The following is a 24,783-nucleotide window of genomic DNA, read 5'->3' as shown; positions in this document are numbered from 1 at the left end:
GGTTCCAACGCCACCGGTCCCGTGGCCATTGGAGCTCGGAGGCGGCGCCAGCACCTTCTGGAAGTCGGCGGCCCGTTTCGCGCAGAGTCTGGGTTTATATAGATGCAACTTCGAAATATTTACGGTTATGCCATTGAGACTCTTTTGACCATAACTTTTTCGTTACAACTCCGATTCGGGCCCACTCCGTGTCTACGGACTCCTTTCGCCGTGCTCTACGCAATGGCGCAAGCGGAATTCCCAAATTCTTTCTCGATCAAAAAGTCAAATTTTCCCCCATTAATAATGCAAGGGCAAAATGGTCTTTTCACTAAAAGATATTTTCCTTACTTTTTAGATATTTTCTTTCTTTTTAGATATTTTGTTTTGGGTTCTTACACACTGTGTTGCTTCGGTAGCAAATGTAGGATTATGTCTTCTAGCGAGGAACCAAGAGTGTGCTTCATTAACTGCTCTAGTCGCATCCTTGAAGGCCGAAGTTGTTGAATTGCATGGGCAACTCAAGCAATCAAATCGACATTCAAAAGCACTAGAAAAGAAAAATCGAGACTTTGCTGAACTGGTGGAGGTCTTACAAACTTGAGTATCAAGGAGAGACATATAAAGTCGCATATTGTGGAATCAGGAAGCGCACTATGATGATAAAGTCTTCAAAAAAAACCCTTTTCCTTTTGGGTATTAGACAGAGGGTTTCTAGTGCGCCATTTGAGTGTTTGTATGTATTTTTTTAACAAAATTTATTATTAACAGAGATTCAAGATATTGTGGTCACCCACTGTTGGATTAATAAAAAATGTTTCTTAAAAGAAGTGCAAGAGTGAGTGAACCGTTGAATTTACATTCAACGGTGAGTGAACCGTTGAATTTACATTCAACGGTGAGTGACCACAAATCTCTTGGACCCCAATAGTCCAAGAGATCGAGACTACAGTTTTATATTAGTTTTAAATAATTAGATAGAAAATGACTCATTTGTCCTTAAAAAAATGGCTCAACAGTTTATCTTAAAAAAATTTCGACATTTTTACACTATGACCCTATGACCCGAGAATTATGGATCCGCGCTTCTCTTCCCATCCTTGAAATTCCCTCACAATGCAAACTACCTCAGGACCCTTCAATTCATTCAATAAAATTATAAGATCACCGATTCAAGCCTCTCTTTTTTTGGTGCATGAATCCCACAAACCCAATTGAAAGACCATCAAAATTGAAACCCTTCCAATTATGAAACCCAAATTTGAGGGGAGATCAGGAAGAAGAGGATGTGGTAGTGGAAGAGAAGGGGGCCACAGGGTGGAGGTTGTGTGTGGCTTAGGTTTGGGGCTAGAACCAGCGAGGTTTGGGGCTGTCAAGGTTGGGTACTTGGCTGGCGGACTTTGTGACTGCTGTTTGTTTTGCTTAAGGGTTAACAGTGTTTTTATTAGGGTTAAGTGGATGAACACGTGTCAATAAATTATACAAGGACACGAAAGGACATGAAAAATAGGGACAGCGGATCCCCTCCCAAGACTTAAATCTGATCGCAAATTTCTCGCAAACATTATTTAAACATTTCTTTATTTTCTGTGAGGTTTTAGATCACAAAATGGTCATATCAGCTTTTTTTCCTTTTTTCTTATAATTCTTCGATGTTACACTCTCATGGGATGTTATTAATATATTTGTATTTAATATTACACTATCATGCGATGTAATTAATATATTTGTATTATAATATATGTATCATTCACTTATATTATAGCACTTCACAAAGTCGCAATGAAATGGAGGAAATAAATCATCTTTCGTTCCTTCATCATTTAACTAAAATGAGTTTTGGGAATTTGAAAGAAGATTATTTGGCCTTCTCATTTCTTAATTACATTGAAGAGAATCGAACCTAAAACGGTTCTAATCCTATCCCTAACACCACCCATTAGGCAACAAAGGCTTCTTTATCAAAAGAAAATAATTAAGTTGGCCTTCTTCGTTTTACTCATTTGGTTTTCACAGACAGCTTTGTTCACACAGTAAGGAGGAAGAGAAATAAATATAAGGCTGACAGATGAAACCCCAAAAGAAAGAAAAGAACAATAATTAGCAATCTCCATAATTCACTGTTCCAAAAGAAATCCTGGCCAACACATGCCTTCCATCCACAAGATTAATGGGGTATTCTGCGAACTGGTGGAAGTAAATCAAATTAGTTCAGTGAATACAAGCCGAGTAGTCTAAACTACAAAGGGAAGGGGGGTTTCTCGCACATACACTACCAAGGTGCCGTGAGGGTTTGAACCTAAGACCACTGTTATGCAAGTCAAGCCTCTTTCTCACATCCTTGTTCAAAACAACTGCAGGCCTCAGTTTCTGTTAGATGATAATAAGTCCTACTCCTACCATATATTTCATTTTTCTTTTCTTTTATAGGAATACTCCTACCATATATGTTACACCTGCTTGGATTCATTTCCTGATTGGTTCAGACCAGCCATGACACTTGAAGCCTCCAAATAATGTATGTTGGAGTTGTTTGCAAGTGAAACCGCCTCCCCTGCTTTGGTCACCATATTCGCTTCCTCGGCCACGGAAGTTATATTTCCACATGAAATTGGATTTGCTCCCACATCAAGAGTCCTGTTGTCATTGTGATTGAAAAGCTGTAGGTTGGAGTTGTCTGCAACTGAAACCACCTCCCCTGCTCCGGACACCATATTCACTTCCTCGGCCACAGAAGTTATATTTCCACAAGAAATTGGATATGCTCCCACATCATGAGTCCCATTGTCGTCGCCGTGATTGAAAAGCTGTAGGCTGGAGTTGTTTGCAAGTGAAACCGCCTCCCCTACTTTGGACACCATATTCGCTTCCTCGGCCACGGAAGTTATATTTCCACATGAAATTGGATCCACATCAAGAGTCCCATTGTCTTCCCCATGATTGAAAAGCTGTAGGTTGGAATTGTTTGCAAGTGAAATTGACTCCCCTGCTCCAGACACCATATTCTCTTCCTCGGCCACAGAAGTTATATTTCCACATGAAATTGGATATGCTTCCACATCAAGAGTCCCATTGTCGTCGCCATGATTGAAAAGCTGTAGGTTGGAGTTGTTTGCAAGTGAAACCACCTCCGCTGCTCCGGACACCATATTCACTTCCTTGGCCAAGGGAGTTATATTTCCATATGAAATTGGAAATGCTCCCTCATCAAGAGTCCCATAGTCGCCGTGATTGAAAAACGAAGCTGTTGACTCTCCCTTTTTTGCACTAAAAGTATTAACCTGGGGAACCGAACCAGGTTCCGAGGCAGACGTTTGATTCTCACTTGGGATAACATGGGACATCGAGTCATGAGCGTTTGGTGTAACTTCTGCATCCATTGGTTTAACAGATGGATTAGCTCCCCCTCCTGATATTTCACTACCAACATTTACTTCCATGTCACCTACATTTCGAACTTGAGTCTGGCCCACCATGTCTCCTGAGAGTTTCTTTTTGAAGTTTCTCTTCTTAAATCGACCTTTCTTTGGTTTGGGAACATTAGCAGTCTCTTCAGATTTAGTATTTGATTCTGCCCGCCTTTTTTTAGATGGAAGCACTGTTAACTGAGTGTTGCCAACTGGTTCCATAGATGACTCAGATTTACTTGACCGGATAGCTAACAGAGCAGTTCTAGCTACTTTTATCTCAGCTTCTTTTTTCGTTTTTGCCGCAGCTCCAACATAACGAATTCCCCCGATCTCTACAGTACATGAAAATAGTGGCACTCTACCCGGAGTTTCTTCCTTCTGGCACTGATATAAAGGAATAGCATAATTCATCTTCTGTGCATACTCTTGAAGCAGATTTTTGCACAGACCAGTTTCATGCTAGAACAAACAGCCAAATCAAAGTTAGCCATGATTAAACTGAGAAGCAATGTCAATGAGTCAGCAATAATAACAAATTTAGCTTTTCTCAGTAATTCAGTGAAGGATAAATCAACTTACAATAGGTTGAGAGATGGATTGATTGATATCACCAGACTTAGCTAACTCCACGAGAGCAACTTCAGCAGCTGACTGCTCTGCTAACTTACGATTGGAAAACCCAAGCAAAGAATCATATCTAACATTGTTAACTATTACTGTGGACTTAAAGGAAGGCTCATGAGAAGGACCTTCTTTTATAGTCTCATATACTGGTGTAGGTATTTCCACTTTTTGTGCATATTCTTGTAACTGGCTCTTGAATACATAGCAGTTTGAAACACCTTGTATAGGACAGGAAATATATGAAATAAGATACATAAACCCAAGCTTATTAAATCCATGAGAAAAATACATATATACCACATGAAACTAGATAGGTATGAGACTTCTTTCCAGGGGAAAGAACATGATTCCATAGCCAGCTGACGTACTATTACTTTCCCACATGCATCTTATTCATTCTTTTTCTAAACTATCTAGCAGAGAAGGATTTTGAAACACAAAATGGTAACACCTTGATTCTTTTATGTGAGTGCGAAAATTCTGGAAACAGACATTTGCACATCCTTCCATACCTTTGCACATCATACCCACATACAGGGAAATCAAACAATGGGGAAAAGGAATAAGAGAATAACAGCAATAACCCACCCAGGGAAAGAAAAATCTAAAGCCAAATTAGTACATCCTTTTGCTTCCAACAACACGCACTCCTAAGGGAAAAGGTAAGAAATCAAAAGAAAGAAAAAACAGTGATACCAAGTAAGGTCGACTATTCACCAAACCAAAAGTCTAAAACCAATATTAACTATTGACTTCTCTTTGTGGTAGCCAATATTAACCACTGATACATTACCCGCACCAGTTTGGCACTCACAAGTAAAACGATAATCAGCTTAAATCACATTTCCACCACATCCACACGAAACAATGACGGTGTCTTTTTTTTCTAAAAAGAAAAACTTCAGATCAAATGAGAGAATTAAACTTTTGAATTTAACTACAGTTGATGAATCTATCAACTTATGACCTTGTGTCTTTGGCTTCTCCACATAATTCCTATAAACTATGGGGTGATAAAAACCCCAAAGAAAAGAAAGAAACGAGAGAATTTATCCTGGGTGCATTATTTCTCACACAACCATGTATGGGCAAATAAGATCATTCAATTTTTCAATGCCCAAAAAAAACCCATTTTATTAAAGGACCTCAGAAACAAATGAGTAATTACTAAATAGCTTATTCTCCAAGCAAAAGGGAAAAAATGATTTTTTTATATTTTTATATTTTTTTATATTTTATATTTTTAACTTATTCTTGACGATCCAGTCTAATATTGAAGCTCCAAAAAAAAGGATTTCTTTTTTTCCCAGGGAACGACATATACATAGAACCAAGACAAAACAAAAACTTAGGAGAAACAAAAGGGATTAATATTGTGAATACCTTGAAAGCCCTCGTTTGTGGCCATAGCTCTGACAGTTTCTTGACAACAGAATGAAACCCAGCTCTTTGTTCGTGCTGGAAATCAAACAAACAAATAATCAGAAAATTATGAGTAGCTAGTAGTATAAGAAACTAAAATGTAGAAGCCATGACTCCAAACCCATAAAAGAAAATTTAATATAAAAAAAGGAGAAAAGTTAAAAATGAAAACTTTATTCGCATAATCACTAAAGCCCAACTCTTTGTTCTGTGGTGGAAATCATCACACAAAAGCACACAGAGTAGACGCTAGGAATTTTGAATCAAAATAGTAACATAAATGTAGATGCAAGAAAATATTGTAAATGTTCATTACAACAATAAAGTGTAAACTGGATTTAGAACGGGGGAGCGAACAGTTCATGAAAATTAGGAAATAAAACCAGGAAGAGACATATATAGTGAAATTGATTGAATCTCAAATTTAAACCCTAGCAGAGAGCGAGAAGAGAAGGAGAGAGTATACCTGGAGGTTGTCTGTTTTGTCTTCTGGCCGGAGTACCTGGATTCGTCTGATAGGTACAGAGAGAAGGTTAAAATTTTTAAAGGCTTTTTCTTTTCTTTTCAAAACTAGAAACCCATGAGAAATGGACTGGGACTTTTTCTGTTTCTGAAAAGAAAAGAAATATCGGGCCGGGACTAAAAAGTTTGGACAAAGTGGTTAGGATTCGATTCTCCCCTCCTCGATAATACTTGTAAAAATGGAGTGTTAGCAACTTTCTCTTTAATTTTCTTATTTAGACCTTTTTTTTTCTTCTAATGACAAGTATCACTTTCTTTACACTAAAAATAATGTCATTAATGCATCACACAAACTAGTTTTTGTTTTTCAAGTTTACCCTTATTAATTTTTTTTTTTATAATAGCAAGCTAATTTTTTTTATAACTCTCTTACCATCTTGTTAAAAATTAAATAAGAAAATAAAAACTGAAGTTTTTTTAAAATTTTAATTTTTTCAAAGAGAACGCTTGTTTTGTTAAAAACAAAATAAAGATGATAACAATATCATGAAACAAATTTTATTTTTATTTTTTTAAAATATGATGTTTTTCTTATTTTATTATTTTTATTTTAACAATGTGCTAAAGAAGTTATAACAAAATTTGACTAAATTGAAGGAAATATAAAAGCTAATACATTTTAAAAGGGTAAACTTGAAAAACAAAAACTAAATTGTGTGATGCATTAATGACATTATTTTAAGTGTAAGGAAAATGACACTTATCATAAAGAGAAAGGATAAAATCTTAACAAACAACATATATTTTGTTTGGTAAATAAACAAAAGACGTGACAAAATCGTAATGATCTGATGACATGCATGACATGAATATGCACGATCTTAATAAGTCGTCTTGATAACAAATGACCGGTAAAAACATATCGTGTTTGTATTAATCTACAAAATTCGTTATCGACTAGCTAAAAAATAAAGTTATTTTACTTTATTTATTCCTTATATAATGTTTTCATAATGAGCTTATGTTGTAAAATGCATTTTACTTTAAAAAAATTATTATTTTCCAATAACGAATATAATGGCTCTAACGTGCCAAACATGCACGGGTAATATACGACATATTTCACCTATTAAGAAATCTAATTATGATTAATATTGTGTACATATTTGGTATGTTAGAGTCATTAAATGCATTATTGCAAAACTAGTCTCTTGGCACATGCTCACGCATGTGTCTGAGCATGTGTCAATTGGCTTTTACACGGCTCATGGGTAGTTTTTTTTTTGGTAATGGTGGGAGACATGTCGTGCGTTTATTGAGCCTGTCAATAAAACTCAGTTTGATTTGTGATGAATCAGAATGGATGAGCCTGATTTAGATACCACCTTGTACTATTGGGAGTTGAATATTATTTCTCTTTGTGGATGTTATACTATGACCACTGAATATTCTCATGACAGAATAGACTCTACTCTTTCTCTTCTCTCTGACTCTCACTCTATTCTCTTCTCTCTTTCGTGTGTGTTTACAAGCAAATATAATGCCTATTTATAGGCAAAGCAAATGGCTTTTAAGGGAGACATAATGATTTCTCCCCAACATCATTATCCCATCTTTTGACTAATACTCTCTAGCTTTATCTCCATATTTTGACTAATGCCCTCTAGTTTTATCTGTGTAGGCTTCACTTCTTTATAACACTCCCCCTTGAAGACCACATGTCCCTAGATTGGTTGCCTCATTAAAACCTTGCTTGGAAAAACCCAGTGGGAAAAAACCTAAGCGAAAGAAAAAGAGTACAACTTTATTTGGGACATAAGGGTAATGCACTCATGTTGCCTCGTTAAAACCTTGCTAGGAAAAAACCCTAGTTGAAGGAAAAAGAGTACAACGCGCATATGTCCTGTGTTAGAGGACTCTTGAATGCTCCCCCTGATTTTGCATGCTCCAACTTGATTGCTTGCAGAGTTGTCGTAATCCGATGTCATGCACTAACTTTTGGAATGTACATTTCGACAATGATTTAGTGAAGATATCTACGAGGTTATCGCTTGAGCGGATTTGTCTGACTTTGATTTCTTGACTCTTCTGGAGCTCATGTGTATAGAAAAACTTTGGTGATATGTGCTTAGTCCTGTCACCCTTGATATACCATCATGTGATTTGAGCAATACAAGCTGCATTGTCCTCATTCAGGATTGTTGGAGTGTCTGTTGCTGAGGGTAGGGCACATGTGTTTCGGATGTGATGGATCACCGACCTTAACCAAACGCATTCACGACTGGCTTCATGGAGGGAAAGTATTTCTGAGTGATTGGAAGATGTGGCCACTAGTGTTTGTTTCGTTGAGCGCCATGAGATTGCAGTTCCTCCACATGTAAATACATACCCAGTCTGTGATCGTCCTTGATGTGGATCAGAGAGATATCCTGCATCAGCATAACCAACAATACTCTGGGCGTTGGTCGATTCACTGGAATAGAATAAGCCCATGTCTATTGTCCCACGAAGGTATCGTAGAACATGTTTGATGCCGGTCCAATGTCGCCTTGTTGGAGCAGAACTGTACCTTGCTAACAGATTTATTGAAAATGATATGTCTGGTCTGGTACATTGTGCTAGGTACAATAAAGCACCTATTGCACTAAGATATGGTACTTATGGACCAAGGACCATTTCATCATCCCCTTTTGGACGATATGGGTCTTTCTTAGTGTCAAGCGACCGAACGACCATTGGAGTGCTAAGTGGATGGGCTTTATCCATGCCAAACCGTTTCAATACTTTTTCAGTATAAGTTGATTGATGCACCAAAATTCCATTAGCACTGTGTTCAATCTGCAAGCCAAGACAATATTTTGTCTTTCCAAGGTCTTTCATCTCAAACTCACGTTTGAGATAATCAGCAGTCTTTTGAAGTTCCAATTAGATTCATGTCGTTGACATATACTGCCACTATCGCAAATCCAGACTCTGATTTCTTAATAAACACACATGGGCAAATAGGATCATTTGTGTATCCTTCCTTCAATAAATACTTACTGAGACGATTGTACCACATTCGTCCAGATTGTTTTAGCCCATATAATGATCTTCTCAATTTAACTGAGAACATGCCCCGTGGTTTATTTCTGGCTGCTTCAGGCAACCTGAATCCTTCCGGAACTTTCATGTATATATCTGTATCCAATTCTCCATACAAATATGCGGTAATGACATCCATGAGTCTCATTTCAAGTTTTTCTGAAACCGCCAAACTTATTAAGTAAAGGAATGTAATTGTGTCCATTACTGGAGAGTACGTTTCCACATAATCAATTCCAGGCCTTTGTGAAAAACCTTGAGCAACGAGTCGCGCTTTATACCTTGAGATCTCATTTTTCTCATTGCGCTTTCTTGTAAATACCCACTTGTAACCTACAGGGTTCACATTGGGTGGAGTTGGAACAATATGTCCAAAAACACTCCTTTTTTTTCCAAAGAATTTAATTCTGCCTGGATTGCATCTTTCCACTTAGGCCAATCTTGCCTCTGTGTACATTCATTAATAGAGCACGGCTCAATATCATCATCTTTTATGATCTCAGCAGCCACTGAGAATGCAAATATATCATCGATGATCATCTCATTTCTACTCCACAATTCATCAGTGGACGTATAATTTATGGAGATTTCTTGACTTTCAGGTACAGTTGCCACTCTAGGGGCACTTGTCTCACCAATGACGTTTTCCTTTTCAGGAAGTACCTGTCCCTCTTGAGGGGCATTTGAATTATGAATTGTGGGCTCTCTATTTATTTCATTTGGATTCATTTTGTCCATCAACTTCCTCTTTCGAGGAACTGAATCCTTTGAGCCTAGTGGTCTGCCACGCTTTAGGCGTGCAGCAGATGAACCATTTGCTGGCACATTGCTTTGTCCATTATGGACATCAATCCGTGCGGGTGCATTTGCAGCTGGGATATGAGATTTTGTCCCCTTTGCTGCATCATTAAATGCATCTGGCATCTGATTTGCAATACTTTGGAGGTGAACGATCCTTCTCACTTCGTTTTCGCATTGAGCAGTATGAGGATCGAGATGAGACAATGTGGATACATTCCATGATAATTCATGTCGTTCTTCAGGAATGAGTTTGCCTTGTTCTTTATACACAGATTTTTCTCCCCCTAATGGTGGGAAGATTGTCTCATCAAAATAACAATCCGCAAACCGTGCGGTAAAAATATCACCCGTCAGGAGTTCCAGATATCTGATGATAGATGGTGAATCAAAACCAACATAAATTCCCAATCTGCGTTGAGGGCCCATCTTAGTACGTTGCGGTGGTGCAATGGGCACATATACCGCAGACCCAAAAATTCTTAAATGTGAAATGTTTGGTTGATTCCCCAATACGAGTTGTATTGGAGAATATTGATTGTTGGCGACGGGCCTCAATCGCACAAGTGATTCTGCATGTAAAATGGCATATCCCCAAGCAGAAACTGGCAACTTTGTTTTCATTAGCAAAGTGCGTGCTATCAACTGAAGGCGCTTAATTAAAGCTTCGGCCAAGCCATTTTGAGTATGCACATGGGGAACAGGATGTTCAATATCAATGCCTAGTGACATGCAGTAGTGATCAAAAGTCTGAGATGTAAATTCACCAGCATTATCGAGTCTGATTGACTTAATGGGATAATCTGGGAATTGGGCTCGTAATTTAATTATCTGAGCCAAAAAGCCTAGCAAATGCCATATTCCGAGTAGATAAAAGACAAACATGTGACCATCGGGTAGATGCGTCCACCAAGACCATAAAGTACCGAAATGGTCCACATGGGGATGAATAGGTCCACAAATGTCCCCTTGAATTCTCTGCAAAAATGATGGAGACTCAACATCAACCTTTGGTTGTGATGGTCTGATCACCAACTTCCCTTGTGAACAAGCTTGGCAAAAGATGTCACTTGATAACATAATGTGTTTAGTCAACAAGGGATGTCCTTTAGAGTTGGTGATGATCCTGCGCATCATGGTGGATCCAGGATGACCCAACCTGTCATGCCAAAGTTGAAAAGCATTTGAGTCAATGGACTCTTGGTCCATGACACTATGTGCCTCAATTGTCCGTATGGTTGTATAATACAACCCTGATGAGAGCGCACAAAGCTTCTCCAGTATACACTTTTGGGTATCACTGGAGGTAATGCAAAGATATTCCATGTTTTCCTCTTTCTTTGTTTCAACATGGTAGCCATTCAAACGTATATCTTTGAAACTCAACAGATTCCTTCTGGAGTTAGATGAATACAAAGCATCTGGAATGGACAGTATTGTTCCATTTGGTAACATAATTTGGGCTATTCTTGAGCCTTCAATCAGATCTGCAGGACCTGATATGGTTGTTACCTTTGCTTTTGTAAGCATTAATTTTGAGAAATACTTCCGATCTTGAAGGATCATATGAGTAGTCGCGCTGTCTGCGAGACAAATATCTTTGCCATAGCCTTTGTTTTGAGGGCATCCATAATTTACATCCATGCCTTCAAATAAGTAAAATAAGCTGAATCAATAAAGAAGAAAACATTACCACTTTTATTGGATTGAAATGAAAAATTAAACAACACTTCAGCTAATACAAATAGTACATTAAGGAATTTAATCTAATTCGGACTCATAAGCTTCATTCCCTCTTTCAGTAACGAAATTAGAAACATCCAGATGGGTCTTGTTTAGCTGACTTGATATTTTTGATGAGCCATCTGTGGCTGGCGGAGCATGATCAATGTAATTTATCTCCACTTTCCTGTTCTTAAGTGAAGCTTGATAAAGATCCGCCAAATGCTTGGGCGTACGACATGCACGCACCCAATGTCCCTTTGCACCACATCTGTGACAAGTGCTTTCAACATTTCTAGGCACATGGCTCGTCTGTGCCTTTCCCTTATTACGGGATGCATTTTTGCCATTCGTGGATGGACCACTCCTTGGACCTAAACCCTCTGAACGAGCACCACGATCTTTTCTGCTTCCTTGCCAGCGGCCACGCTTGCCCCCTCGCCCACGTTTGTGGATACTGCCACGAGATGAAATGGCCTTCACTTCCTGAGATGCAGCATTTATTTCAGGAAGTGGTGCTGAGCCCGTTGGGCGAGATTGGTGATTCTTTAATAAGAGCTCATTATTCTGCTCAGCTAACAAGAGGCAAGATACAAGTTCTGAGTACTTCTTGAAACCGCTATGTCTGTATTGCTGCTGAAGGAGGACATTTGAAGCATGAAAAGTGCTCAGAGTTTTTTCGAGCATATCCTCCTCAGATATATTTCCCCCACATAGCCTCATTAATGAGGTAATTCTGTGCATAGCAGAGTTATACTAGGACACTGACTTGAAATCTTGAAATCTCAAGTGAGTCCATTCGTATCTAGCTCTTGGGAGAGTCACCATCCTCTGGTGATCGTATCTTTCACCTAGAGCTTTCCATAGAACCAACGGTTCATCAACCACCACATATTCGCTCTTCAGCGCTTCATGGATGTGGCGGTGAAGAAAGATCATGGCCTTCGCATTCTCTTCAGGCGAAGCATCATTCTCATCTACAATTGTTTGTCCGAGGCCATTGGCTTGTAGATGAATTTTGGCATCCAGGACCCATGATAAATAGTTGTCCCCGGAAAGGTCCAAGGCAGCAAACTCTAGTTTTGCCAAATTTGCCATCCAAAACTTTAGGCTCGAGATCTGGGACATTAAGCCACTTATTAATAGGAATTTCAGGCCCTCATTATTCAGGTATATTAATTGATGATAAAAATAAAGTGCTATGAATTTGCTGGTATGGACGATAAACCCGCACCATACCTTAAATAAAATTAAATGTGCGGTAAAGTAAATTCATAAAGTAAATTGCTTGTTGTATGGACGTTAATTCCGCACCATACTTTAAATAAAAGTAAATATGCGGTAAAGTAAATTTATAAAGTATGAGGGTTAATTCCACATCATACTTTTAATAAAAGTAAATGTGCGGTAAAGTAAATTCATAAAGTATGAGGGTTAATTCCACATCATACTTTTAATAAAAATAAATGTGCGGTAAAGTAAATTCATAAAGTATGAGGGTTAATTCCACATCATACCTTAAGTAAGAGTAAATGTGCTTGTATGGGCACTAATTCTGCTCCATACTTTTTAAATAAAAGTAAAGGCAGCTGTGTGGACGATAAACCCGCGCCACACCTTTAAATAAATATTGCCGTATGGGTAATAAACCTACTCCATACCATAAATAAAATAAATGTGGGGATAAAAACCTCCACCTAATATATATGAAGTGCATAATATATCATATATTGTGGGCAATATAACTACGCCACTATTCAAGATATAATAGATGGGTTTTAAGATCACACCATCATTTTATTACAATAATTTGTGTTACAACGCGATGGGTAAAAAAAAATTACACCACCATAAAATAACAAGACGGGGTATAAAAACCGCGCCATTCCAAATTACGTTACAAAGAAGTAAATTAAACAAGCATGGATGAAACAACATAGAAATTGTGAGAACACAAAAAAGAAAGTTTGCATGTCGTCGTAGTAGTAAAGTGACAGTAGACATATGACAGAGAGGAGACAAAGAAATAACCACATAGTGTTGAGTTGGGAAAAATTCAAAAATAAAAGGAGAGACTATCGTGCTAATAACGTGTTATAAAACTAGAATAATCAGAGGATGAGAAGTACCACTGTAATATTGGGAGTGGAATTATATTTCTCTTTGTGGTGACAGAATTTCTCCTCAGATAGACTCCACTCTTTCTCTTCTCTCTTTCGTGTGTGTTTACAAGCAAATATAATGCCTATTTATAGGCAAAGCAAATGGCTTTTAAGGGAGACATAATAATTTCTCCCCAACATCATTATCCCATCTTTTGACTAATACTCTCTAGCTTTATCTCCATCTTTTGACTAATGCCCTCTAGTTTTATCTATGTGGACTTCACTTCTTTATAACATGATTAATAAGTGTGTGGACCTTCATTTCTCGTGAGTATTTAGCTCAACACGGCTTGCTAAGGTGCAACCCAGTTATTGTATTTTTCGTGCGTATTTAGCTCATATTATCAGATCATGTATGATTTTGTCAAGTCTCTTATTTATTACCGAAAAAAGAATGTTCTTTGTCAAACTTTTTTTTTGTTGAAGTAGAATTTTCATTCCAGATAAAGCAATACAAGTTAAAATAAGAGATATTTAGTGTTATATCCATTTCTAGCACTAATATTATAAATAAACCTTACACAATTGAATTTCCATAAACAAACCCAAAAAAAACTCAAAAAATGACAGCTTGCCTTATTGAATTTAATATTAATTATTAAATTACTTTAATGCCCTATTAAGTGTTTTGGGTATTTTTATGAGATTTTGGGGTTGAGCTTATTTTCAAAAATTGATGGCAGTTTTGTAATTTATAAGAAGTTAAAAGCTTTTTTGTTATGTTGTAAATAAGCTTTGGGTGTGTTTCTAAAGTCCATTAGGTATAATAGTGAATATCCCATAAAAGAATTGCCCAAAGTAAACTATTCTCAACACCAAAATCAACAAGAAAGGCAGGTCCCAAGCACACCCATCCCAAGAAAATGACAGCTGAAAAGCATCATCATAGGAAGGAGATGGCTACCTGTACCAAATCATGAGGGACTTAAAAAAGAAACAAACCAATATTGTAATAAGTATGGGTATGGCCTTATTAAAACCTTGCCATAAAAAAAAACCTTAAAATTGAAGAAAAATTGGGTCAAGAAAAAGAATACCACTTTATCACAAGACAACCACAGGGTAAATATTCTGGTCCAAACTTTCTCCCGGCCCAATATATCTTTTCTTTTTTTCTTGACAAAAAGAAAAAGTCCCAGCCCATTTTAGGTTAACCCATCATGGGTTCCTCTTACTGGTTTTGAAAAGAAAAGAAAAAGCTCTTAAAAAAAATATAACATCGTCTCTCCCCCTCTCTCCCTAGGACAAATTCAGGTATTCCGTACACAAAGACAACACAGACAACCTCAGGTACTCTCTCTCCTTCTTCTCATTCTCTCTGCTAGGGTTTAAATTTGATACTCAATAAATTTCACTCTATATGTCTCTTCCTGGTTTTATTTCCAAAATAATTATTTTTATTATCTAATTTTCATGAACTGTTGGCTTCCCCATTCTAAACCCAGTTTATACTTCATTATTGTAATGAAAAAGCTTTTTCATTTACAAATATTTATTGCTTCTACATTTAGTTTTACTATTTTGATTCACAATGCCTAACTTCTACTTTGTGCTATCTTGTGATGATTTCCATCACAAACCAAAGAGTTGGGCTTTAGTGATTACTTGAATTAGGTGTAGAAAGCTAATTGAGTGAGTGAATTAAGTTGCAAATTTTGAAGAACAGCAATTGGGACATCTAAAATTCTAATGATGAAGGTTTTGGGGTTCTCAATTTTATGCGAATTGTTAAATTCTCTTTAAATATTACTCTAGGGTTGATGTTTTTTGTACTTGTTATCTCATGAGAATTTAGGGATTTTCTTAAGTAGTTTGAGGTTGACAAGTCTTTTGCCTTAAAGATTTTATGACTTGAGGTTTAGCTTCAATTGATGTTATTTTGACAAGAAAAAAGAGAGTGTCTAGATTGATGAATATTAATTTATTCAAATGGGTTTTTCTCAACTGTTATGTTCAGGTTAAATGGACGAATCTGAGAAAAGAAAGGAACGACTAAGGGCAATGCGCACAGAAGCTGAAGAAGCTGAAGCTTCTCATAGTGTTACAACTTCAGCTGCCCCTGGTTACCTTTCCAATCCGTTGGCTGAAGATAGTGCAGCTATACCAGTGCACAAGGAACCTTGTGCTCCTTCTAGGTTTGACTTTTACACAGACCCTATGGCAGCCTTCTCTTCTGACACTAAAAGGGTTAAAGTTGGCAACCAGATTGTGCCAAGTAATTTCGGACGTTCAAATACGGGTGGTTCTCCTATGGCAAGGCTTTCGTCAGCTCTTTCAGGTAGTGTGTAATTATCTTCAAAAAAAAATTCTTCGAGCTGGATTTCCTGTAATCATGCATGGTTGGCCCATTTGATTTGATTTTCAAAATTCATAAACTCTAGTCATTTGGGGTTATATGGAAAACTCCTATTCTTGAATCAGTGAATAAGATTTTGGTTTTAAAAGTGAAAATGAAATTGTTTCTAAACCACAAATTTTCTTTTTCAATAACTTTTGCCAGCGTATGGTATGAAGTTGGAAACTGTGGGTAACATTATGGTTCCTTGTGTCACTATCAAATTATTTTCTTCGTTGGTGTGTGCTGGAAAAGATTTGGCCGTTTTTGTTTTAATTTCATTTCACTGCAAGTGTCATATACTTATCCAAATAGAAGTGTAGTCTTGTAATATTTGATGCATGCTCAGATTGCTTTCTTCCAACCAAAATATTGAACACTTGAAGTTCATCTTAGTTATCTGCCTTTTAGTTTTTGTCTTTTTATTTCCTCTTGATTTTGGTTTTCTTAATTTAATTTAGGAGGACCAAGGAACCCTGAAATGACTGCTCCTCCATCCCATCAGTTTCAGAGCAATTATTCACCAGATCAGAGAATGTATCAAGTACAACAAGGTTTCTGTCAAAACTTTGGTCCTCAAAGAAACCCCATAGGAATAGCGAGACCATTCCCTATGCATCATGGAAATCCACCTGAAGTCTGGAATGGAGCTGAAGGTGCTGCCAATTATAGTTTTCCATCTGATCCTTCAAGAGAATGCAGGTTTCCTGGCCCTGGGTTTAGACCACCAGGAAGCCCTGGATTTAGACCACCAGGAAGTCCTGGATTTAGACCACCAGGAAGCCCTGGACTTAGACCACAAGGAAGCTCTGGATTTGGACCACCAGGAAGCCCTGGATTTAGACCACCAGGAAGCCCTGGATTTGGACCACAAGGAAGCCCTGGATTTGGACCACCAGGAAGCCCTGGATTTGGACGACCTGCAAGCCCGGGATTTAGACCACTAGGAATCCCTGGTTCCAATAGTGGGCAAGGCAGGGGGCACTGGCGTAGCAATAGTCCAAGCCCTCATTCAGTTCATGGAGGCAATACTAGTCCTAGTTCAAGTTCAGGAAGAGGTGGGGGGCACTGGAGCACAAGTCCTGGATCGGGACGGAGAGGTGGAAGAGGGCTGGGCTCTCATGGTCGTTCTACAATGGAAAAACAATTGGGGCCAGAGCGGTATTACAATGATTCCATGGTTGAAGACCCATGGAAGTTTTTGAAACCTGTAATCTGGAAAGGGGTAGATACTCCCATGAAACGTTTCTACAGCCCTGGCTCTTCAAAACCCCCAATTGAAAAATCTAGTAGCACAAAAGATGCTAGCATTTCAGAAGGCTCAAACAAGTCCACTTCACAGCCAAGCTTGGCAGAATACTTGGCCGCCTCATTCAATGATGCTGTCAAGGACACACCAACTACATAACCATTGCTCCTGAGTTCCAGGAAGAGCCTCTCACTGTATTAATGTACCGGTCAAAAAGATCGCAAACCAGAACATAGAAGCAAGCTGTACAGAAGGTTCAAACAACTGCACTCTACAGCCAAGCTTGACAGAGCACTTGGTCGCTTCATTCAATGAAGCCATCAATGGTGCGCCAAGCAACAATTGCTCCTGATTTCCTGGAAGAAGTTCAAAATACTAATGCCCTTTAGAGAAAGATGGAAAACCATGGTAGTGCTAAGTAGGCACCAACTGGATCGATGGATTTCTAAAAGCACTGAGAGTTTGATGTGTTGGCACGTAATAATTTTCAAAAACAAAAAGAGAGATGTCAACTGGCTGCTGGTTTCTGGAATTTGTTTAAGACGGAATCATGGTATCAGTGTTTTTCAAGTTAAGGTTGCAATTAGAGAAGTTCCATTTGCAGTTGAATTATTTTCACAGTTTTCTTTGTTCATGTTCACCAGAGAAAGATCTGCTTGTGCTACAATTTTGCGTGCGAGCAATGCCATTCCTTTCAAGAATGTATTGGAAAAACCTAATCGCCCTTTTGCAACTTACTGTCCCCAAAAGTTGATTTTGAAACTGGCTTTTAGCACTAAGAAGTCTGTCTTTTGCAGCTTGCAGTCCGAGAACTGCGAAGATGTGTGCTTCATGTTTCTTTTTGTGAACCTAGTGAATTCTGCAAGTTTTAACTGCATAGATTATGCAATTCATCCTTTTTGTATTGCTTTTCAAGTAAAGTATACAATTTTTCATTACATCAGTGTTCTTCTAGGATTATAGAATTGAGCTCTGCTACACGTCAAATTTATTCATCATATTTTGTTCACCAAATGATGTCTCAATCTACATTTAATCAAATATGGACTCACAAACACATCACCTGGTGAGTAAAGTTGAAGAATAATTTGGCGAGTCTAATATTATTGTTAGTAATATGCTTGCGTGGTTTGAAATTAAATCTCTTGGCTGTTTTGTGCGGATATTTGTAATTGTGGTCATTATAAAGGGAACCCTTACACTCCTTTCATACCATTTCACCATTTCAATAAATGAGTGTGAACCAAGAGGATTGCATGATGATTTTTTTTTTGTAGTGTTAATAACAGCACCCCTAATCAAAACTCTGATGAAGAAAGGTAAACATTAAACCACCATATCATGTTTACCTTTCAATTTAGAAAAAAAAAGAAAAGAGAGAAAATTTGGATGATCATATGCAGTTTAATCTCTAATCCTAACTTTACTAAACGAGAAATTAAAATCAAAAAGCTTAACCCTTTTCTTTGATCAAGAAGATGACTATTTTCCTGCCTCCCTAACAAAACCTACATTTGTTTCAACCAGGAAAAAAGAAAAGACCTACCTTTCTAAACCATGTCCTATCTACTAAAAATTTTCACATAAAAACGAGTCCCTTCAAAATTTGATGGCACAACCTTGTGTAAGACCAATGCTAAAAATTTGGTCATTCTTTTGGGGACAGCAAATCTTATCCCCAAAGCTATGGATGAGCTGCCCAGCCAAGCTCGATGGATCATCAGTGAACGTGTCCACAAATACTCTGACCACTCTTCGTTCTTGCATATTAGCTTTCAGACTGAACCAAGTAAGAAATTTTACTCTAAAATCTTCATCTATGTTGCCCTCATGCTCTAGCCATTTGATTGCTCTCACAGAGTAGTCGTAATCACTTTCCTCTGCTCGCTTTGTACACCTGAAACCTGGTACTTTACGCATTCCGTTGGATTTACTGGGTGTCAATGGAGAAACTGCTTTGATCAAAGAAGCAGTTTCTGTTAGAGAAGGCAGTGAGTAGAGCCTTTTGCTCTGGTTCTTGTTGATGCCATTCGAGGATTGAAGCTTCGCAGCATGGTCTCCAGAAGCTAATTTGATGTCACTAGAATTGGTTGATTCTTCTTGGGAATGATTTTGAACAACTGCTACATTCTCTTCCCTTCTCTGATTCTCTAACATAACAGAGCTATCATACAATGCAGGTGTGACCCATTTAGCTTCCCAAACACCCAATACTCCTGCGTTGCTAAACAAAGAAACCTTGCAGAAATATTCAGCTGAGGGATGGAGATTGGTGAGAGTAAATCTCTTCTCTGGCCTTAAAACAATGAAAGAGGGTTGGTCTGGATAATCCTTCACATCAGACTTACGATGCCACAGCCTGCAGCCCAAGAAGTTGTTAAAAAGAAGATCCTCATATTCTAGCACGATGACAACAGAAGTAGGGGTTGAGTCTTCAAACTGGATGCGGCAAGCTGATACAACAGAATTATTAAGCAACATCAGTGAACAAATAATATATATGAAAAAAAATTCAGTTTGTTTGAAATCACCAAACAGGACTTTATTTATTCTCCTTCCAATTAACTAACTAACTAACTAGGGTGATGATACCAGCCACCAGTTTGCATTCCTACTGTAGTCAGAGACTCACATGTAACCCATATAAAATGAAATGTCTAGTGCTGTGTTCCATTAAGATGCTTCACATGCGAATGGGGATTTCAAATCATTGAAAACAAGAAAAAACAACTTACTTGCTCGCTCTTCCTTTTCCACATGGACAGGGCAAGGATCAGAAAACACTGAATTAAAAGATTCCACTGCAGAATTGCACAACTTCTGAACATCAGCACCACAAGAGAGCCTGTTAACAATTCCACGCGCCATCTTTGCACAGACCTGTTCCAGTGGGCCTACTTCATTCTTCAGCTTTTTAATAGCAGTTTCTAAAGTGTTCTGTAGTTTCTGGTATTTCTCCGTTCCTGAAAGAATTTTGTAAGATAGAGAAATTCGTAGACACAGTACATCCACTCTTCTAGCCTCCTTTGCAATCATTAATTGTTTTCTCCAGGTTCTGCACAAAATCAATCATCCAATTAGCCAACATTATTATTTGGTGCTAACAGCAACTCAAGTTCGGTTGGTCAGTTTGAGATTGCAACTGGTTGTACATCATTCATTCTGATAGTTGATTCCCTGTAACTCTTTGAAAAAACAGTATAAGTGATATCTTTTGCTTATTAGATTAGGTCACATAACCCAAATTGTCAACCTCATCTCAACCAATCAAAGGCCACATTAGTATCAGTAGAAAATATTTCCAGGACATAAATTTTTCCTAGGAATGCATTCTTAGTCAAATGTTCTAATTCTTTTAGTTTTCAGTTTTTGGGGATTGATACAAATTTTCTTGGAAGAGTTTGTAAAAAGAAAGAAATATTACCAATCAAAACATATATAGGTGGCTTAATAAAAACGCTGTTTTCTAAACATTATCATAACCTAACATCTTAGAAAATATTTTTCAAGTTAACATTTGTGGTGCCATTTCCTATGTTAAATTAAGGTCGCACACTCCAGAAATATAATTTTCCCCAGTTTACTTTCTTTTGCTTGAATTTCTGCAAAAGAAACACAACCTTAAGGGAGATTCACTCTCAGACACTATGATGGGTATGCAGTTTAGACATCTTCATCCATGTTTTGATGGCTAGTAATATCTAAACTTCTTTGAAAGGGAGATTCACTAATCAGATGCTCTGATGAGTATGCATTTTAGACATCTTCGTACATGTTTATATGGCCGAGCTTGACACCTAGTAATCCTGGTTTGTTTATCTAGTGTCAGTGCACGTGTATGTGAGTAGATAGTATGCTTAAGAGATGTCTTAGTAAGTTCTAGAGACTTTGCTACTGTGCAATAACTGCTACTTATAATCATAGAAGCAAAATATGTAGCTTTCGCAGTACACATACTTCGGTGTTTGCATGCGTGCAAAGACACACAAACGCAACACCTGCAGATGTCTATATAATTCATGAATAGGCAATTGGTTTTTTCTAGGTTGGGTCTGAACTGACCAGGTTGTACACAACTAGTACCATACCATACATTGGCCATGCAGTTAAAGAGTAAGTAATTGAGATTTAAATATTCACAGGTGTTTATAAAATTTTAGTTACCTCATTAAATCATTAACCTTTCCACAAGCAATGCAATAGAAGCTTCCATCCAACTCTGGGCAGCAACCATTCTTCATAATGCCAGCTTTTTCATGCTTTAGAGCACACTCCAGATGGCATGAAATTCCACATGGACCATTCTCATCAGCAGTATCAGAGCCACAGGTCAACCATAGACTAGGGTCCTTGTTATCATCGAAAAGATGACAGATACAGCAAGAACATCTCTTGCAAAAAGACTCCTCTGACCCTAAGGCAGCTCTGCAAGCTACATTCTGACAGACTTGGAATTTAGGGTGTCCTTCTTGACTAGTCACAGGAGAAACACGACCTGGGCCAATGAGTGGTTGAAAGGAAGCTTCTACGTCCCTTTTCCTTTTCTTTCCCGTTTGAGTTTTGGCAGGAGAAAATGCAGGAGAGCTTTTAGTATTACTCTTAGATTTCTCAGATACTACCTTTAAAAGCTGTGCTATCATTTTAGGTTTTGTATATCCTCTGTACTTCCTCTCCTTACCCATTTCGGCACAGATAATTTCAAGAAGCTCCCTACGGGTAAACGAACTAAGGATTCCTGGGGCATCTTTTGACCATTGGGCAATCTCATGAACTAGTTCTCTCTTCTCTCCCAAGCTTAGCCTGCTACACTTTTCAGGGTCAAGTACAAAACCTGAGGAAACAAAAACAAAACCAAATATCAAAACTGAACTTCAGATGCCTTATAAGCTATGAAGTTGAACATAATCGCAGGAAACTAGCAGATACTTATAAAGGACACTTTACAATTCATATTCATAGTTTATCCTGGGTAATCATATAAAGTAGTAAGAATGAGACCAAAAAAGAACATTTATGCCCTGACTAAGTACCATGAGAGTAAGGTCACAACTAAACCTACGGCAGAATAACTCATTAAAACATCTCTTCTGTTTGTTGTTTCTCTCTTTTGCTAGTTAATTTTCTATTTACCAAGGGACACCAACGGGCTTGAACCTGAAATGGGCCCTTGAATTTTGGTAGACTTTGTCACCATGTTGTCTCCATAACGACTGATTCCTTCTGGTACAAAAAGCAAAGGGAAGGGAGAGGTTTGAACTACGAACACCAAGGAAACACATTGTTTCTTCATAGCAAAGAAGTAACTCTCAAAACACAACTGTTCTTTACGTGATCTAATGTCTAATATCTCATATATAACGCACTGCCATTTTTATTACCAAAACCTTTTAAACATACACACCATTAAGCTTTTTATTTTATAAAAATTTCAACAAAAAAAAAAAGGAACTTATAAAACAGATTTACCACGCCACCAATGAGTTATTATAGTTATTATTCTCCAAGAGAAAACAAAGTTCTATAAACCACTCTTGTTTCTTAAAGGGTTAAGTTAACGGTTCCAATAGGCAATGCTGGTCGTTGTCATCAGTCAATCTAAACAGTGTCTCCCTATATGCTTTCTAGGAGGGACCAACAGCCAACTGTGGTTATAAAATAAAATAAAATAAAATAAAAACCAAAACCCCCAGAAAAAGAAAAAGCCTTTTAATCATCCACAAAATACTTCTTGCATTTTGGCAAATGCATAATTATGCAAAAAATTAAACCTTGGACAACGTACATTGGGAATAACAGCAATAAAGATGTTCTGAAATAAGGGGAAAAATCAAAATATAAAAAAAAGGGCAAACTCAGATGCAAAATACTTTTGTGGTGACATACATTGTCAAGAACAATAATCATAAAGTAAACAAAACACCACAATCCATTGCAAAAGAGTAAACCCACAAAATTTTATTAGGAAAAAAAAGAGAGCATGAAAAAAAAAGAATGGTGACTGACCTGAGAACAGAGACTGCATGTCTGAAGCCCTCGCTTCTGGGTTGTTCATTGTTTTCCAAAGAGGAGGCAAAGACTCTATTTTTATACAGGGCCTTATTTGGAGAGAGAGAGAGAGAAAGAGAGAGAGAGAGAGAGAGAGAGAGAGAGAGAGACGAGGACTTACAAGGAAAAATTCATGGCAAGAAGAGAGAGAGAGAGAGAGAGTGAGTGAGGGTCAGAGGAAAAGTGGCATCCGAGTAAAGAAATAATAAATAATAAAATTGCCATAAATAAGAGATTTGGTATAAATGAGGCGAGAGAGCAATTTAGCCAATTGGTTTTTATTTATTATTTATTATAAATGTTTTTATGTTTCTTTTGCGTGATAACCCACGCGCCTGTCTGCATCATGCCATATTACTTTGATGCTTTTCGAAGTATGCGGTTTCAGTTTTTACTTTTTAAAAAAAAAAACAATTAAATTAATAAATTCGTGGATGAGTGTTTGGGTGTAACTCTATTTGCTTTCTTTCTTTCATCGTTGCACAACCTAACACCACAGGGCACAAGCCTTGTTTTTTTTTTTTTTTTTAATTTATTTATTTAAGGAAGGCAGAAGCCTTGTCTGTATGAAATTGAACAAGGGCAAAATATATAATATCAAAAAGAAAAGGGCCAAATTATATTTTCTGTCCCTGTAACTTAACCTAATTTCAATAACGTTTTTTTAATAGCAAATGGAAAAACAATGAAGAGAGATCAACACAAAGAGCAACAAGCACTAGAGAGAAAATAATGAAGTAAAGGAAAAATCAGTTCGTTACGGTGTCGTTTTAGTGTCAAGAAATTCAAAAAAACAAATAAAATCAGATTTTGACCTTAGATGTTAAATGAATATGGTTGTGATCAAGGTTAGGCAAAATTAGGAGGAAGTGGATTAAAAGAGAAGCTAAATCACGGGAAAAATAACTCAATAGCCTATATGATGGAGTGAGAAAGTGGCGTATTGTTTGTCATTTAGTGTCGTTACGCAAGGTCCGTCAATAGCGTGTTTCTTGGTTAATTACACATCACGTTATTTTTTGCTTAATAGTCAGAAATTTCGAACCATTGGATATTAATGGTCCAAATTCAAATTTTGTTTTCCAAATAAGTATAGGCTATCTTGATTTAATGGCCGAAATTCAATAATAAAATCAAATCCAACGGTAACAAAACAAACCCGCGACTAAAATTTAAATCCAAACATCAAAATTTTAACATTAATAAATCTAGCTCGGATTCACACAAAAATCCAAAATTCCAATTGTTCAAAAATCTGCACAAAAATGTTATGTTTACGAAATAAAATGTTGATGTCATAATTTGAAAATTGATTGATTTGTTTATAAATTAAAAAGAGTAACCGCAAAAAAAAAAATTAAAGCAAAAAAAAAAAAGACACAAACAGAGGTTAAAATAATTGTTAATAATAAATAAAATTGGCTGGTAAATTATGAGCATGGAGGGTTGGAGCAGAAACAACTTAACACCTATCGTATTGGTGAATAA

General features: G+C 37.3%; 3 protein-coding genes across 3 annotated transcripts; 1 reads left to right on the top strand and 2 right to left on the bottom strand.

The window, feature by feature from the left end:
* Positions 1–2,048: 2,048 nt before the first annotated feature.
* On the bottom strand, positions 2,049–6,079 carry LOC117616236. Its single transcript, XM_034345485.1, has 4 exons — positions 5,902–6,079; positions 5,397–5,471; positions 3,969–4,231; positions 2,049–3,848 (listed from the first exon to the last, which is right to left on the bottom strand). Exons 2-4 carry the CDS (start codon positions 5,419–5,421, stop codon positions 2,430–2,432), a joined length of 1,707 nt encoding a protein of 568 aa, XP_034201376.1. The 5' UTR covers positions 5,422–5,471; positions 5,902–6,079; the 3' UTR covers positions 2,049–2,429.
* An 8,752-nt stretch (positions 6,080–14,831) lies between these two features.
* Positions 14,832–18,188, top strand: LOC117616812 (protein SICKLE). Its single transcript, XM_034346240.1, has 3 exons — positions 14,832–14,956; positions 15,624–15,944; positions 16,463–18,188. The coding sequence occupies exons 2-3, from the start codon at positions 15,629–15,631 to the stop codon at positions 17,407–17,409; spliced, it is 1,263 nt and encodes a 420-aa protein (XP_034202131.1). The 5' UTR covers positions 14,832–14,956; positions 15,624–15,628; the 3' UTR covers positions 17,410–18,188.
* A 525-nt stretch (positions 18,189–18,713) lies between these two features.
* LOC117614641 (VIN3-like protein 2) lies at positions 18,714–23,363 on the bottom strand. Its single transcript, XM_034343521.1, has 4 exons — positions 23,254–23,363; positions 21,415–22,081; positions 19,986–20,305; positions 18,714–19,703 (listed from the first exon to the last, which is right to left on the bottom strand). Exons 1-4 carry the CDS (start codon positions 23,300–23,302, stop codon positions 18,850–18,852), a joined length of 1,890 nt encoding a protein of 629 aa, XP_034199412.1. The 5' UTR covers positions 23,303–23,363; the 3' UTR covers positions 18,714–18,849.
* Positions 23,364–24,783: the final 1,420 nt, after the last annotated feature.

The sequence above is a fragment of the Prunus dulcis genome, chromosome 1 (genome assembly GCF_902201215.1).
Source record: "Prunus dulcis chromosome 1, ALMONDv2, whole genome shotgun sequence".
In the NCBI taxonomy this organism is placed as follows: Eukaryota; Viridiplantae; Streptophyta; class Magnoliopsida; order Rosales; family Rosaceae; genus Prunus; species Prunus dulcis.
Note: the sequence above shows the minus strand (reverse complement) of the source record. Positions and strands in the feature narration are given on the sequence as shown.